General features: G+C 41.5%; 2 protein-coding genes across 3 annotated transcripts in view; one reads left to right on the forward strand and one right to left on the reverse strand.

Moving 5' to 3' along the window:
- SP3 (Sp3 transcription factor) overlaps window positions 1-5,061 on the forward strand; it is a 32,018-nt gene extending 26,957 nt beyond the window's left edge. For both annotated transcript variants that reach the window (XM_050969010.1, XM_050969011.1), the window contains 2 exons: window positions 2,093-2,289; window positions 3,322-5,061. In XM_050969010.1, coding sequence (XP_050824967.1) covers window positions 2,093-2,289; window positions 3,322-3,638 — 514 coding nt within the window. In that variant the 3' untranslated portion in view covers window positions 3,639-5,061. The remainder of the gene's footprint in view (window positions 1-2,092; window positions 2,290-3,321) is intronic.
- Window positions 1-13,454, reverse strand: part of MAP3K20 (mitogen-activated protein kinase kinase kinase 20) — a 564,831-nt gene that overhangs the window by 85,152 nt on the left and 466,225 nt on the right. The window lies entirely within an intron of this gene.

The raw sequence follows: 13,454 nt of genomic DNA on the forward strand, positions 1-13,454 counted from the left end.
AGATATTGCATGTACCATCCTCGCAGAGTGACTGAGCTTGCTTCGTCTGAATGCTGCAGGGGCTAAAAAGGACTTTCCCTGCAAATCCTCCTCCCAGTAATGGTGGGTTGCTGTGGCAGCAGGCATCAAAACTCAGAGCAGGAATGCCATCTCTCCTGTGCTTTCAGTGTCCTTCTGCAATCTGCTGGTGCCCAGTCAACATGGAAAAAGTAGTCTGGTTGGACTTTAGAGGGTGGTAGGTGGGAGAGTCTGAGACAGGCACTCAGGGAGAGGTGAGAATAAACAGTGGTGCTGGTTTTGGGGGGGAGGGAAAGGAGAAGACTGAGACAAGGGGAAAGAAATGGTAGGTAAGAGGGACACTGGGACAGGAACCAGGGGTGTGAGGAGAACTGATTTTTGGGGTGGAACTGTCTAACCAGTAAAGTACACTCTCCTCCAGAGCCTGGAGTTACACGCAGGATTTTGGTGTTTCAGTAGTCATATGCTGTCTAGTGAATAACTGTATATCTATTGACAAAATGTGTCTGTTCCTCCTCTAATGACTCATGACCATTTAAAACAGCCTACTACTGATACCAGTTCCTCAGTTAGCTCCAGTGGTTGAAGTCTGTACTGATGGTCTAAAGTCCCAACCTTGCTGATAACTCATAGGAGGCCAGCATAGTTCTACATCAAGGGTGGCCAATCTGTAGCTCCAGAGCCACATGCAGCTCTTCAGAAGTTAATATGTGGCCCCTTGTATAGGCACCGACTCCAGGGCTGGAGCTACAGGGGCCAACTTTCCAGTGTGCCAGGGGGTGTTTACTGCTCAACCCCTGGCTCTGCCACAGGCCCTGACCCCACTCCACCCTTTCTCACCCCCTTCCCTGAGCCTGCCATGCCCTCGCTCCTCCCCTTCCCCCCACAAAACAGCTGATTAGGAGGTGCTGGGAGAGGGAAGAGTCAATTCTGTCAAAAAATATGTACAACTGGGTATCATAAGCATAAAAGTAACAAGTAAGTTGATCTAAGAGGGACAACAAAGAAAAAAAGTACAAGGCAGAGAACCTAACTTTGTATGATGCTGTAAGGGTTAGAGGTGTCACCAGCAAGAGTGATTTGATGGATGGGAGTAGACATGTGACTGGGAACCGAATAGGCCCTTATGGCTATGGAATTGATTCAGGAACATAGTTATGTCATTTTCTCTTTGATTGAATTGCTGCAATGCATTATATTCTGAGCCCTGTGTATTCGTAGTTTTACAGCTATTGGATTTCTTGTGGAGTCAAACCACTTTTACAGAATTGTTCTCTGGAATTGAAGCATTCATTTAAAAAAACGGGGGAGGAGAGAAGGGGGCGCAATTCTGCCTTCATTTTTGTGAGGAAATACTGAAAACGCTAACAAAGTGCAAAACAATTCCATTCCCCCCACCCCTCACCCCACCCCAAGTCACGGACAACCTGAAATGATAACTTAGATATAGATAGATTGATCCATTCATCTCATCTGGCTTTAAGTCTGACAATTTAAATGTCAAAATCATTAACTAGTTCACTTCTGCTCATTTTAGCAGAAACATTCAGCTAATTCCTTTATTTTACAATCTGAAATAGCATTCTTTGCCTCCTTAAAATGCCAAAAGCCCGACCTGTCCCCTTCCCAGCTGCCAAAATCTCCAGCTTCCCCTTTCACAACTTCAACAGTGCAGTTGATCTTTGCGAATACGCAAGTCTTTGCAATATTAAAATCCTGAAAATATGGGCTTTCTGCTATCTATTTTGATATTGGGCTACACGAATGATTATATTTTTCAATTTCATATTTCTTTAAAAGCCTGCACTTTGTCATTTCAATGAAGTTACTGCTGAATTTCCAGTCTACTGCATTAAAGTGCTGCAGAATCTAGGAACTGTGCTGCAGAATTTAGGTCCAGCTTCCTGTGGAGTACACAGGGCTTTTATTATGTGTGTAGTTACTTTGAAAATCCATTCAGATTAACATACAGAACTATTTGATACATTTTTCTGAATCCTACAAAATATCTGTTGTTTGGGAGAAATAACTTAGATTTGCTGAATAATTTTTAGTATTTGTTTTTTTTAAACAGAGGCTCTAATTTGGGAAAAAAGAAACAACACATCTGTCACATCCCAGGGTGTGGGAAAGTTTATGGGAAGACTTCACATTTGAGAGCTCATCTCCGCTGGCATTCTGGAGAGCGCCCGTTTGTTTGTACTTGGATGTTCTGTGGTAAAAGGTTCACTCGCAGTGATGAGTTACAGCGACACAGAAGAACACATACAGGTTATCAATATTTGATTTTGGCAGATTTGATTGGAGGAATGTGAATGATAAAAATTTCTTAAAATCGGCCAAATTTTTGCCTCTGATTACCCTTCCACTGACTTCATGTCAGTTGTAGTAGTGTATCTGAGAGCAAAGTTGGTCTGTGATCTGTTTATTTTGTAATATGTCCCCATCCCCATATTAAGTACCAAATATTTAATTTTGAAATCTGTTGTTTCTATTAAAAAAAACTTTTTTTCTGCAATATCTAATACATCATGAAGTGGTAGGGGCTTCAGCACTCTTAGAGCAGTGGTTCTCAAACTTTTGTTACTGGTGACCCCTTTCACATAGCCTCTGAGTGTGACCCCCTTTGTAAATTAAAATAACTTTTTATATATTTAACATGATTGTAAATGCTGGAGGCAAAGCGGGGTTTGGGCTGGAAGCTAACAGCCCACAACCTCCATGTAATAACCTCGCGACCCCCAGTTTGAGAACCCCTGTCTTAGAGCTTAAAGGGACACTGAGAACGTGAAAATCACAGTACCATTTGAGAATTGTACACATACTATTGTTACAAGTGACCCATGGATTACGATACTGAAAGCAATTTTAAAAAAATCTATTTTTAAAATAGCTTATTTTATGTTTTTGATAGTGTTTTCTGTATAATTAATGTACTTACTAGTCATGTGCATCAGTCTCAAGCCCCACTCTGGGGGAACTCATCTGCACTCTGTTCTCCATATCTGGCAAGAGGTTACAGCAGCAATGAAACTGAAGAGGCAGCAAATGGGTCCAAGCATGTTGATTGGTGTCAAAAAACCCTTTGTACCCTCACCAAAGGAACAGAAAAATGCTTTAAAAAATCTTTTTAAAGTGTGTGGAGGAGAAGGCTGTGTTTATGTGTGAAAGAGAGAAAACCATGTCCTTTTAACAAAAAATAAGTTGACAGTGTCCAGTTAGTGCCTTTCTCATCAACATGATCTATGGATATATAGATTATTGTTCATAAAAATAATTTCTCTTTGTTATTTTGTGTGACAGGAGAGAAGAAGTTTGTCTGTCCGGAATGTTCAAAACGCTTTATGAGGAGTGATCACCTTGCCAAACACATTAAAACACATCAGAATAAAAAAGGTATTCACTCTAGCAGTACAGTGTTGGCATCAGTAGAAGCAGCACCTGATGATACTTTGATTACTGCAGGAGGAACAACACTTATCCTTGCAAATATTCAACAAGGTTCTGTTTCAGGAATAGGGACTGTTAATACATCTGGCACCAGCAATCAAGATATTCTTACCAATACTGAAATACCTTTACAGCTTGTCACAGTTTCTGGAAATGAGACAATGGAGTAAATATGACACAAGATACCTATTAATTGTGGTTATTTTTATACAGTAGTGAGAAAAAGTTCCTAAGTTCTTAGATATCTTTTTATTGATGTGCAAAAATTTTTGGATTGACAGTAACTTGGTTATACATGACACTGAAATGCCTTACTTTGTATGATATTCCATAGTATATTAAAATGGTAAAATTGCATGGGTTTTGTAGGTACTTTTGGAATCTAGAAGAGATGAAATTTTACCAAGTTATATTAAAAAATAAATTTAATGATGGGAATGGTAGTCTAACCAAATGCATCAATCCTGTGTGGTTTAGTGTAAAAATGAGAACATGTTGGTATTTATCTATTGTAAGATAAAAAGAAGTTGATGGGTGAAAAGAAATCATGTTATGATAAAAGAAATTTTGTAATTTTCTTGATGACTGGAATTTTTATTATGCATAACTGACAAATCAAGTTTCCAAGCAAATGTTACATAGTGTAGGCTTTACTTAGCTCATCAGCTTGTCATTTTGAAGCTAATTATTTTAATTAGGTTAACTATGTACAATATTTTAAGCATTACTCTTGTAAGATTTTGAAAACTACATTTTAACATGGAACTCTAGGGATAGTCACCTTTTAAATCCTGTTGAAAAGCCATGTTTAAGATTTAATTTGCCAAAATGATGTCTTGTTAATATTCTTTCAATAACCAAGTTGGGCAATATAACCAATGTTTAAAAAAAAAAGTTTAAAATGTTTAAAAAAATGTATAGGTTGAGGCATTTGGGTGGTAAGGCAAATGTTATAGTGAAATATATCCCTTTCCTTGAACACTGGAGGACCAAAAATTAGGTGTATTGCGTCTCAGCAGTGATTTTTATCAAATCTTGTTCCCAAAAACATCTGTCTGCCAGGGCCTTAAAAGCCATCATGTAATTTACCAGTAAAAATATAACATATGCAAATGTAACAGAAAATCACTTCCATAGTGACAATACTCCCAACCATATGGATATTAGTCATAGTGAACTAGGGGTTTTACAAGGTTTTTTTTAATTTGTTTAGCTTTTGGTTAGTCAATCTGCATTTAAATATCAACCATCTTTCCTTTTTCGCTTCTTCCCTTAAATTGTATGTATCCAGTACATTTAACTGATAAACATATATGTTTTTTATTATGCTGAATTTTCTTTTTATTTTTAATTACTGTTTATATTTTCAATTATAGAAAAATGTACAAAATAAAGTTACTTAGCCAGGCTGTAAGTTCTATACCATTTTCCAAAAATGTACAACAATAATTACTGCAGTTCACCTATTTACAAACATTTGGAAATCTGTTCGTTATCCTTAAAACCACCTCAAATTTAAAGGCTACCTTATTGTACGTTTAAAGTGTATTATAACAGTGTGGTAGTTAATAAAACACTATTTTTTTCTTTTGATTTGGCATTTACTGCATTCCTTTGTGCTATGTAACAAGATGTGATATGCTAACACATGTTTAATAGCTCCAGTTTTTCTTCAACAAACTTCATAATGAAAATAGTTGTATTTTTTTCTGACCTTGCTCTGATATAGTTGACCCTTTAAATTCCTGTTGCGCAAGGGAAGGGTCAGCAATGGAAAGAGGATGTGACAATGCCTTGGTGAAGGGGGAGAGGAGTTGCAGAAGAATACTGGGCTTATGAGTTCTGAGTAACCGAGAGGATGGTGTTTTCAGCTGCAGCAAGGAGGTTGGAGGGCTCATAGAAAAGAGCAATTTTTTAACTATGTTGTGAGAGTTGGTGGCAGGACATGCAGGAAGATGTCTCAATCAGCTGTGCATGACTAGACTGGGGAGAGCTTGGGGTGCCAAGATTGATTTGGGATGCTGATCCGGGGGAGAGTGTAGAAGAAGAAATGGATCGAAGAGTGAGACCAACAGAGCATGGGAGATGTTAGGTGGTAGAGATACCAAAAAACATGGCGGAGAATGTAATAGAGTATTGAGACCTGGAATCCAACAGAGAGGATGGAGTTCAGCACAAGAATGGTAGTGTCAAATGTAGCAGAAAAATCAAAGGATTGATTTGGCCAGGAATAGGTCATTTGTGACTTTTTAAGGCCATTTTGGTGGAGTAAAGTTGGGCGAAAGTCAAAGTGCTGTGAGTGACAGGAACAGCCCAAGTGGGGTCGCCCTTAAGAGAGTTCAGGAGCCAGCCCCTGTTTTCTCAGATGAATGAATTGCAGCTCAACACTGACGCATTCTTAAAAATGATGTTTTGGGATATTTTGTCTGTGACTTGCACATCAAATCTGTTTTAGTTTACAAGTAAAAAGATGTTTTCTCTCTGGCCTGTAAAGTCAACCTAGAATCTACAGGTCATTCTGGATTCTTTCTACCTTGCACTTCAACAGCAATAAAGATTCTGCAGTTGGGGCGTAATTAATATTAATCTGTTGATGATGCTTGAGTCAGAACAGAATCTAGTTCTCTCCAATAGCTGTATCGGCTTTGTAACAAAAATGTATTTTAGTTATTGAACAGGTATGACTTATTGCATACATGGAACAGAACTGCTGAGTAAGAAGGTGCCATATTTACATAACCATTTTTCAGAGCAGAACTGCACATTAAAATGTGACTTTCTAGTCTATAATTAGAAGAAACATCTTTGAGGAACTATTCAGGTGTCCTTTCTGTTCTCCTCAAAAAGAAGTAAATTGAACCCAAAGCAGTATGATCACTGCTGATGCAGGTCATAGTAAATCTTTGTAGAAGGTTATTCAGTATGTTTGTATGACAGCCAAAGTGGATGATATCAGAATTTTCAAAAGCTCATTTTAAGAGTGGGGGGAGAGGGGACTTTTCCTGCCAAACAATATTGATATTAATGATTTCATATTTTGCACTGTAATTTTGCTTTTACCATTACTAATGCTTCCTGATCCCAAACCTGAAGAGGGATTAGTTCATTTGTGCGCTCAGGATGGCGGTAGAACGTTTCTGGTAAATGAAAGGAGGATTGTGAATCAGAAGACATCTCAATGGCTGTTCAGTGACTAATTCCTGCTGTGTTTCACGTAATGTAAAATGAAAACTTCTATGAGCAGTACAGTAAAGAGCTATGCGCAGCGAAGCTCTTTTATCTGAGGCTGTAATTTATATTCTCTAAAGATGCCATCTGCGCAGGAGTTTCATTCTTGGGCCTTCTGTCTCCACTGCAAATCATGGAGGAATCTCCCCTAGCTTGTAAGATTTTTGGCTCTGATACATCAGTAGCCCTGTGTGAGGGGTTCTGCCTTTTGGAGTATGCACTATTAAATCCCAAGAAAATTCTAGGTACTTTTTTTCAGATTGCAGTCAATACAGGCATTTCTCATAGAAGCTGACTTGTGTAGCTTTGGTTCTATCTGTCTTAGCAGCTAAAGAGGTTGGGGTTTTACTTTCCAATTTCTAACCAGTGTTCTAGTTCACTGAGCCTGGTAACCTGGCTTTTTTCAGCACATACTTCTTTATGTTTTCTTCTGTTTCCTCTGCAGGTCCACTTGAGGTGTCATCACCATAGCCAAAGATTGCCTGGATATGACTTGAGCTCCCATCAGAAACCTACTAGGAGACTGTTCATGTATCATTATTTGCAGAACTGGATTAAAATTTTCCATCACAACTGTATTTTGGTGGAAAATTGGGTTTTCAGCTAAACAAGAATTTTTATCTAAATAAATTTTCATTGAAAAACTGAAATATGTTGATCAACATTTAAAATATTTTGATTCAAAATAGCACTCCCATTCTCCTCCATGGACATCACGTTTTGGCTAAAAGCTAGGTTACCAGAACTAGAACTAGAACACTGCACCATGGCCAGGGACTCCTGTGGTGCACCCCCTCTACTCACCAAGAGTAGAGAAATTGGTGCATCATAGGAAATGTGGTTTGGTCAGAGAGGCAGGCCCACAGAGAAGAATTGGAGCATAAGGCACTAGAACTACAACTCCCAAGAAGCACTGCAGCATGAGTTTGAATCAAAATATTTTGGGTTTGGCCAAAACAGTTAGCCAGGAAGTGAAAATTTTCTGGAGAGAAGAAACAACGCTGTTTTCTGACCAGGTCTAATTATTTGGGATCCTGGCAGAAAGTGCTGTTGACAGACCTGTGTCCACTGAATACTGGATCTCCAGACTCCTTCATACCATATTAGGCTTCTATCAGAAGGTACTGTGAGGATCTGTATCATAGAATCCATTTCAGCCTGGGGAAATTTGTATGTTTTGGCATCTGGAAACTTGACATCTCGTAGCTGAAAACTTGGGTATCTTGATTTTGATATATCAACAACTTGAGGCTGCACACAGATGGCTCTGAACCCTGTCAGCCTCATCACCATAGCCAGTGTCTGAGTGACTTGGAGTATTTTTGGTGTCTTGGCACCTGACCACAGAGAGACCATAAAGTCCTATAATATACAAGTCCTTCTGGACACTTGCATTCACAACATGTCAATATTCTGCTAAAGTGGGCCTACTTGCCTATTACCACAGAATGGCGTTAAAAACCCTTTGCCCCTCAAGATGTGTTGTTGGGAACAGTGTAGGATGCAGGAACAGGGAAGCAATGATGTCATGCCTACTCAGAGATGGGAAGGCAACAGAAGGCCTTCCAGCATATTGGACTGTATTAGTAGGAGCATTGCCAGCAGATGGAGGGGAAATGATGATTCCCCTATATTCAACACTGGTGAAGCCACACCTGGAGCATTGCGTCCAGTTTTGGTCCCCCCACTACAGAAGGGATGTGGACAAATTGGAGAGAGTCCAGGGGAGGGCAGTGAAAATGATTAGGGGGGTGGGGCACATGACTTACGAGGAGAGGCTGAGGGAACTGGGGTTATTTACTTTGCAGAAGAGAAGGGGGGGATTTGATAGCAGCCTTCAACTACCTGAAGGGGGTTCCAGAGAGGATGGAGCTAGGCTGTTCTCAGTGGCAGATGACAGAAAAAGAAGCAATGGTCTCAAGTTGCAGTGGGGGAGGTCTAGGTTGGCTATTAGGAAACACTATTTCACTAGGAGGGTGGTGAAGCACTGGAATGGGTTACCTAGGGAGATGGTGGAATCTCCTTCCTTAGAGATTTTTAAGGCCAAGCTTGACAAAGTCCTGGCTGGGATAATTTAGTTGGTGTGATCCTGCTTTGAGCAGGGGATTACACTAGATGACCTCTGAAGATCTCTTCCAACCCTAATATTTTATGATTCTATGAACAAGAAAAGGTGCACACAACCTTCCTTCTGCTCGACACCGGCTTTTCTTCCTCCACAGCATGACTGGGTGGTGGTGTTCCAGATATGCAAGCTTTTTTTTTGTTTTCTCTGTCATCCCAGAATCAATCATCTTTAGATTCATATTGCCATCTCTTCTTACTAGTACTCATCTGTATCCTGCTGTCCTTTAAAGTAGTTTCTGGCTCATAGGGCACTTGGCAAACATTGGACACCTCCATGGAGGGAAATGGCAAGATTATTTTTGTGTTTTGCCTCTTGAATTGGCATCACTTCAGTATTCTCCCAAAGGGTGTGGCAGTAGGCCTAGCCTGCCTGCAAAAACTTATAGTGCATCTGTTCGTTAGTTGGACTGTTTATTGAATAAATAACATCACTTTGAGGTCTGATGGGCAGTCCTTATCAAGCTGAGGCCCTAGTTAGCCTGAGTCACAACTTGCCCCTGGTGGGCAATTGGTTTGGATACTATAGAAAGGCTGCCCATCTATGATCCTCTTGTCTCACGTCACCACAGGTTGCTGAAAATTGTTATTGAAAAGTGAAATGGATATTTGTTTGGTCCTGCTTACCAGGACTTCCTTTTGTTGCTAATGTGCTGGTACTTACCATAGTATATTATCATATTGTGCTTCCTCAACTGAGTTCCCAGTGGAGGATGGAGATCACAAGATTCTTCCATTGTCACTCACAGGCGTATAAAGGTGACCTGGATTTCGTATCTGGGCAGCAGTTCAGAATAATCTCTAATTAGTAAGGTTCTCTGAGACTGCCCTTAAAACTGGCTGGGCTGGAGAGCAGGTCTATACTTAAGAGATGAAAGAGACTTATGTGACTAAGCTTCAACTTCCAGGGTGCTTATTTACAATAAGTACAAGACCTATATGTCCAAGTGCTTGGCATTCCTGAATGTACTAATGACACATGGAATCCTGTCAGATTACAGGCTTCTTGTGACTATTTCAGAGAAAAATAAGTTCTAGCTATTTCTGCTAGCTGATTGCCTAGCAGAGAGGAAATGTGATCACAAAGATAATGAAGTAATCACTGTAACATTCATATGGAGGATCTCTGAGTGGGGAATGAAGGTTCAGACTCCTCTGGGAAAGGAGCTAGAGAGAGCTCATCTGAGCAACAGTTATCAATCTTTTGCTCAGGGCATTTAGAAGAGTCAATGTTAGCAAATTATTCTTTGAGTAGTGTCCATATGGGTGCTTGCATCCCTGCGCTGCTGATCAGAGAACTTGGGTAGCAGTGAAGCCTGCACCTGAGGTAAGTCAGCATAACCCCCCATCAGTTTCTTCTCAAGTGCCCCTGGCTAGAAATGGAGCTATTCATAGTCTATTATCATTGCTTTTGATTTTGCACTTCTATTATTAGTTAGCCTCTTAGTACTTAGTTATAGTCGTCATTTTTCTTTTTATTTTCTCTCTCTAAATAAATTAAATAAATAAAAGACTTTATTTTTCCTGCTTTTTCTTCATTGGGGACCCTTTCCCTAATGGGTATGCCCAGTTCACTGGGCTTCAGAAGTACCTCTCGCCAAGAGGCGATCTCTGTCTCAGACAAGCACTGCCATTGCATACGCTACCTCAGGGAAGACCACATTCAACAAATGTGTGATCTCTGCTAGCACCTCAAGCCCAGGTCTCGTAAGGATAGAAAGCTCAGATGGATCATCATTGAGGCCACTCTCCGACCCTCTCTGGACCTGCGCTTTGAGTCACCTGACAGACGTGAGTCTTCTCTGCAGCCCTCAACATCTAAAGGCTATGTGTCAAAGAAACAAGCTGCTGGCTTCTAATAAATCATCGAAAAAAGAGCAGGAAGTCCCCACAGGGAGCCCTGAGATGACTGCAAACGATCTCTAGCATGCTCGGTATCCTTGATATCATTTGAACTGAGACAATCCCACCCCGGTACCCATGGCTCACAGAAATCTACAAAGGCAGATACCATTGACAAGCCTACAGACTTGATGGGGATGGGCACTAAGTCAATGGCACTGAGGGACCAGGACAGGAGTAAGCACTCCGCTGAGAAGGCATTGCGAGTATGCAGTTCTGTATCGGTATTGCCATCAACACCACATCCGGCACCAGAATGACCAGGAATCTCCATCCCTCCTGGTACCACCAATAGCACCATGTTGGTCGGTACTGTCTGAATTCCAGCACATGAGGGACCTCCATGCATCCAACATACCGGAGTTCCTCTTCTTGGCACGAGAACACCTGCACTGAGTCAATGCCCGGCATGGCAGTCTTCCCTGATGCCCTCCCATGCTCCCCCATTCTCTAGTGAGGGATCAGATAGTGAACTGGAGGAAGTGGCATCACATTACTCCTCCCTAGCTCCTTATGGTGCCCAGTATCAACAGGGCCCCTAAGCATACCCTCAGATGGCTCCTCCACCACCTTCTTGGTACAGCCACCCATGGGCACCACCAACGAGCTCTATGCCAACACCATCCCAGTGGCCATACTGGGACCCTTGGGCTTCATATTGCCACCATATCTCTCAAGTATCTAATGCCCCCCACCCTCCTGAGACCCCTCAAGGCACAACTCTTTGTCTGTGGCATCTATGTGCCAGCCTCGGAACCTCCAGAAAAAATTGTCGAGAAACAGGAGGGCAGTGCTGAGAAAGAGGTGAACCTGAAGACCATATTCTCCTCTTCCATGCATGAGACCATCATGCCTCCTCCACCATCTCTGGCTGGTTACTTTCACCTCTTCCAGGATCTAACGTAGAGAGTATCAAACACTCTCTAAATACCACTAGATTAAGTCAAAGACACCCACCATCATCTCCTTGACTTACTCCATTCATCTGCATCCTCAAAAATCTTGCTACCCATTAATAAGGCCATTCTGGTCTCTGCAAAAATCATTTGGCAGATCCCAGCATTGGTGGCACCTACCTGTATGCGGGTGGACAAAAATATTATGTCCTAGCAAGGGAGACCAAATGCCTCTTCTCCAACCGCTCCAAACCTCCATCCAACTCCACTGTGATGGATGTGGTTAATTCCCACGGCTGTCAACACCAGATGAGGTCCACTCTCTATGATAGGGACTGGAAGTGTTTGGTCCTTTTCAGAAGGAAGGTGTACTCCTCAGCCATGCTTCAGTTTTGAATCACCAATTGCCATGTCTTAATGGTGAAATACAACTATGTAAACTATTAAAAACTGAATGATTTTATGAGCAGCTGCCTGAGTAGCACCACAACCAATTTAAGGCCATCATCCAAGAGGGACAGTTAGTGGCCAAAACAGTACTACAGTCTGCCAGCGATTCAGCTGACACAGTGGTCAGGACCATCTCCATGGCTGTGGTGATGCGATGTGCATCATGGCTCTTTATGTCAGGCTTCCAGAAGGAGGTAGAGTCGACCATTGAAAACCTTTCCTTTGAAGGCACTAAGCTCTTTGTGGAGAAGACTGATGCCTCTCTTCACACCCTGAAGGATTCTAGGGCTGCTCTCCATTCATGAAAAAAGAATGAGGAGTACTTGTGGCACCTTTTGAGACTAACAAATTTATTTAGGCATAAGCTTTTGTGGGCTAAAACCAACTTCTTCAGATGCATGTGGTGGAAAATAAAGTAGGAAGATATAAATACACCTTTACCCCAATATAACGCTGTCCTCGGGAGCCAAAAAATCTTACTGCATTATAGGTGAAACCATGTTATATCAAACTTGCTTTGATCCACCAGAGTACACAGCCCTGCCCCCCGGAGCACTGCTTTACCATGTTATGTCCAAATTCGTGTTATATTGGGTCACATTATATCAGGGTAGAAGTGTATATACACACAAAGAGAACATGAAATAATGGGGGTTGCCATAACAACTCTAAACCTATGTGCGAGGACAAAAGAGAAAATTTAGTCCACAGCCCCTGCACAAACCATGCATACCTGGCTCAGCATTACTACAAGCCACACAGAAAGAAAAATAGATTTTTGAAGTGTAAACCTTCTCGCCTTCAATCTTCCTTGTTTCAGCCATCCATGTCCAAGTACCAATTTTTATGTGTTGGTCAAGGCGTCGATAGACCACTCCCCACAATCGCTACAGCTGACCACTGTTATCCACCCATTTGGCCACTGACTGGTAGTGTTCTGCAGCAACTGGGAACACACAACAATTAGGAGCCATAGAACCAGTACCTCAACATCTACGAGGCAAAGGGTTCTATTCTTGCTATTTCCTAATACCCAAGGGGAAGGGAGGTTGGAGACCCATACTAGACATCAAAGCTCAAAAATTCAAGATGGTCACTCTAGCAAAGATCGTTCCAGCATTGGAACAGGAAGACTGGTTTTTGGCCCTCAACCTTCAGGATGCCCACTTTCATATCTCAATCCTACCGACTCAGACAATTCCTCAGATTCACTCTATGACGAGACCATTACCAGGACAGGGTACTCCCCTTTGGGCAATCATCAGCCCCAAGAGTATTTTCCAAGGTGCTCTCAGTAGTGACTGCACGCTTATGCTCCCAGGGGATCATGATTTACCCTTATCTCGACTATTGCATCTTTAGAGCCCAGTCTTTCCAAGAGGCTCG

The sequence above is a fragment of the Gopherus flavomarginatus genome, chromosome 10, assembly GCF_025201925.1.
Source record: "Gopherus flavomarginatus isolate rGopFla2 chromosome 10, rGopFla2.mat.asm, whole genome shotgun sequence".
NCBI classification, from domain to species: domain Eukaryota; kingdom Metazoa; phylum Chordata; order Testudines; family Testudinidae; genus Gopherus; species Gopherus flavomarginatus.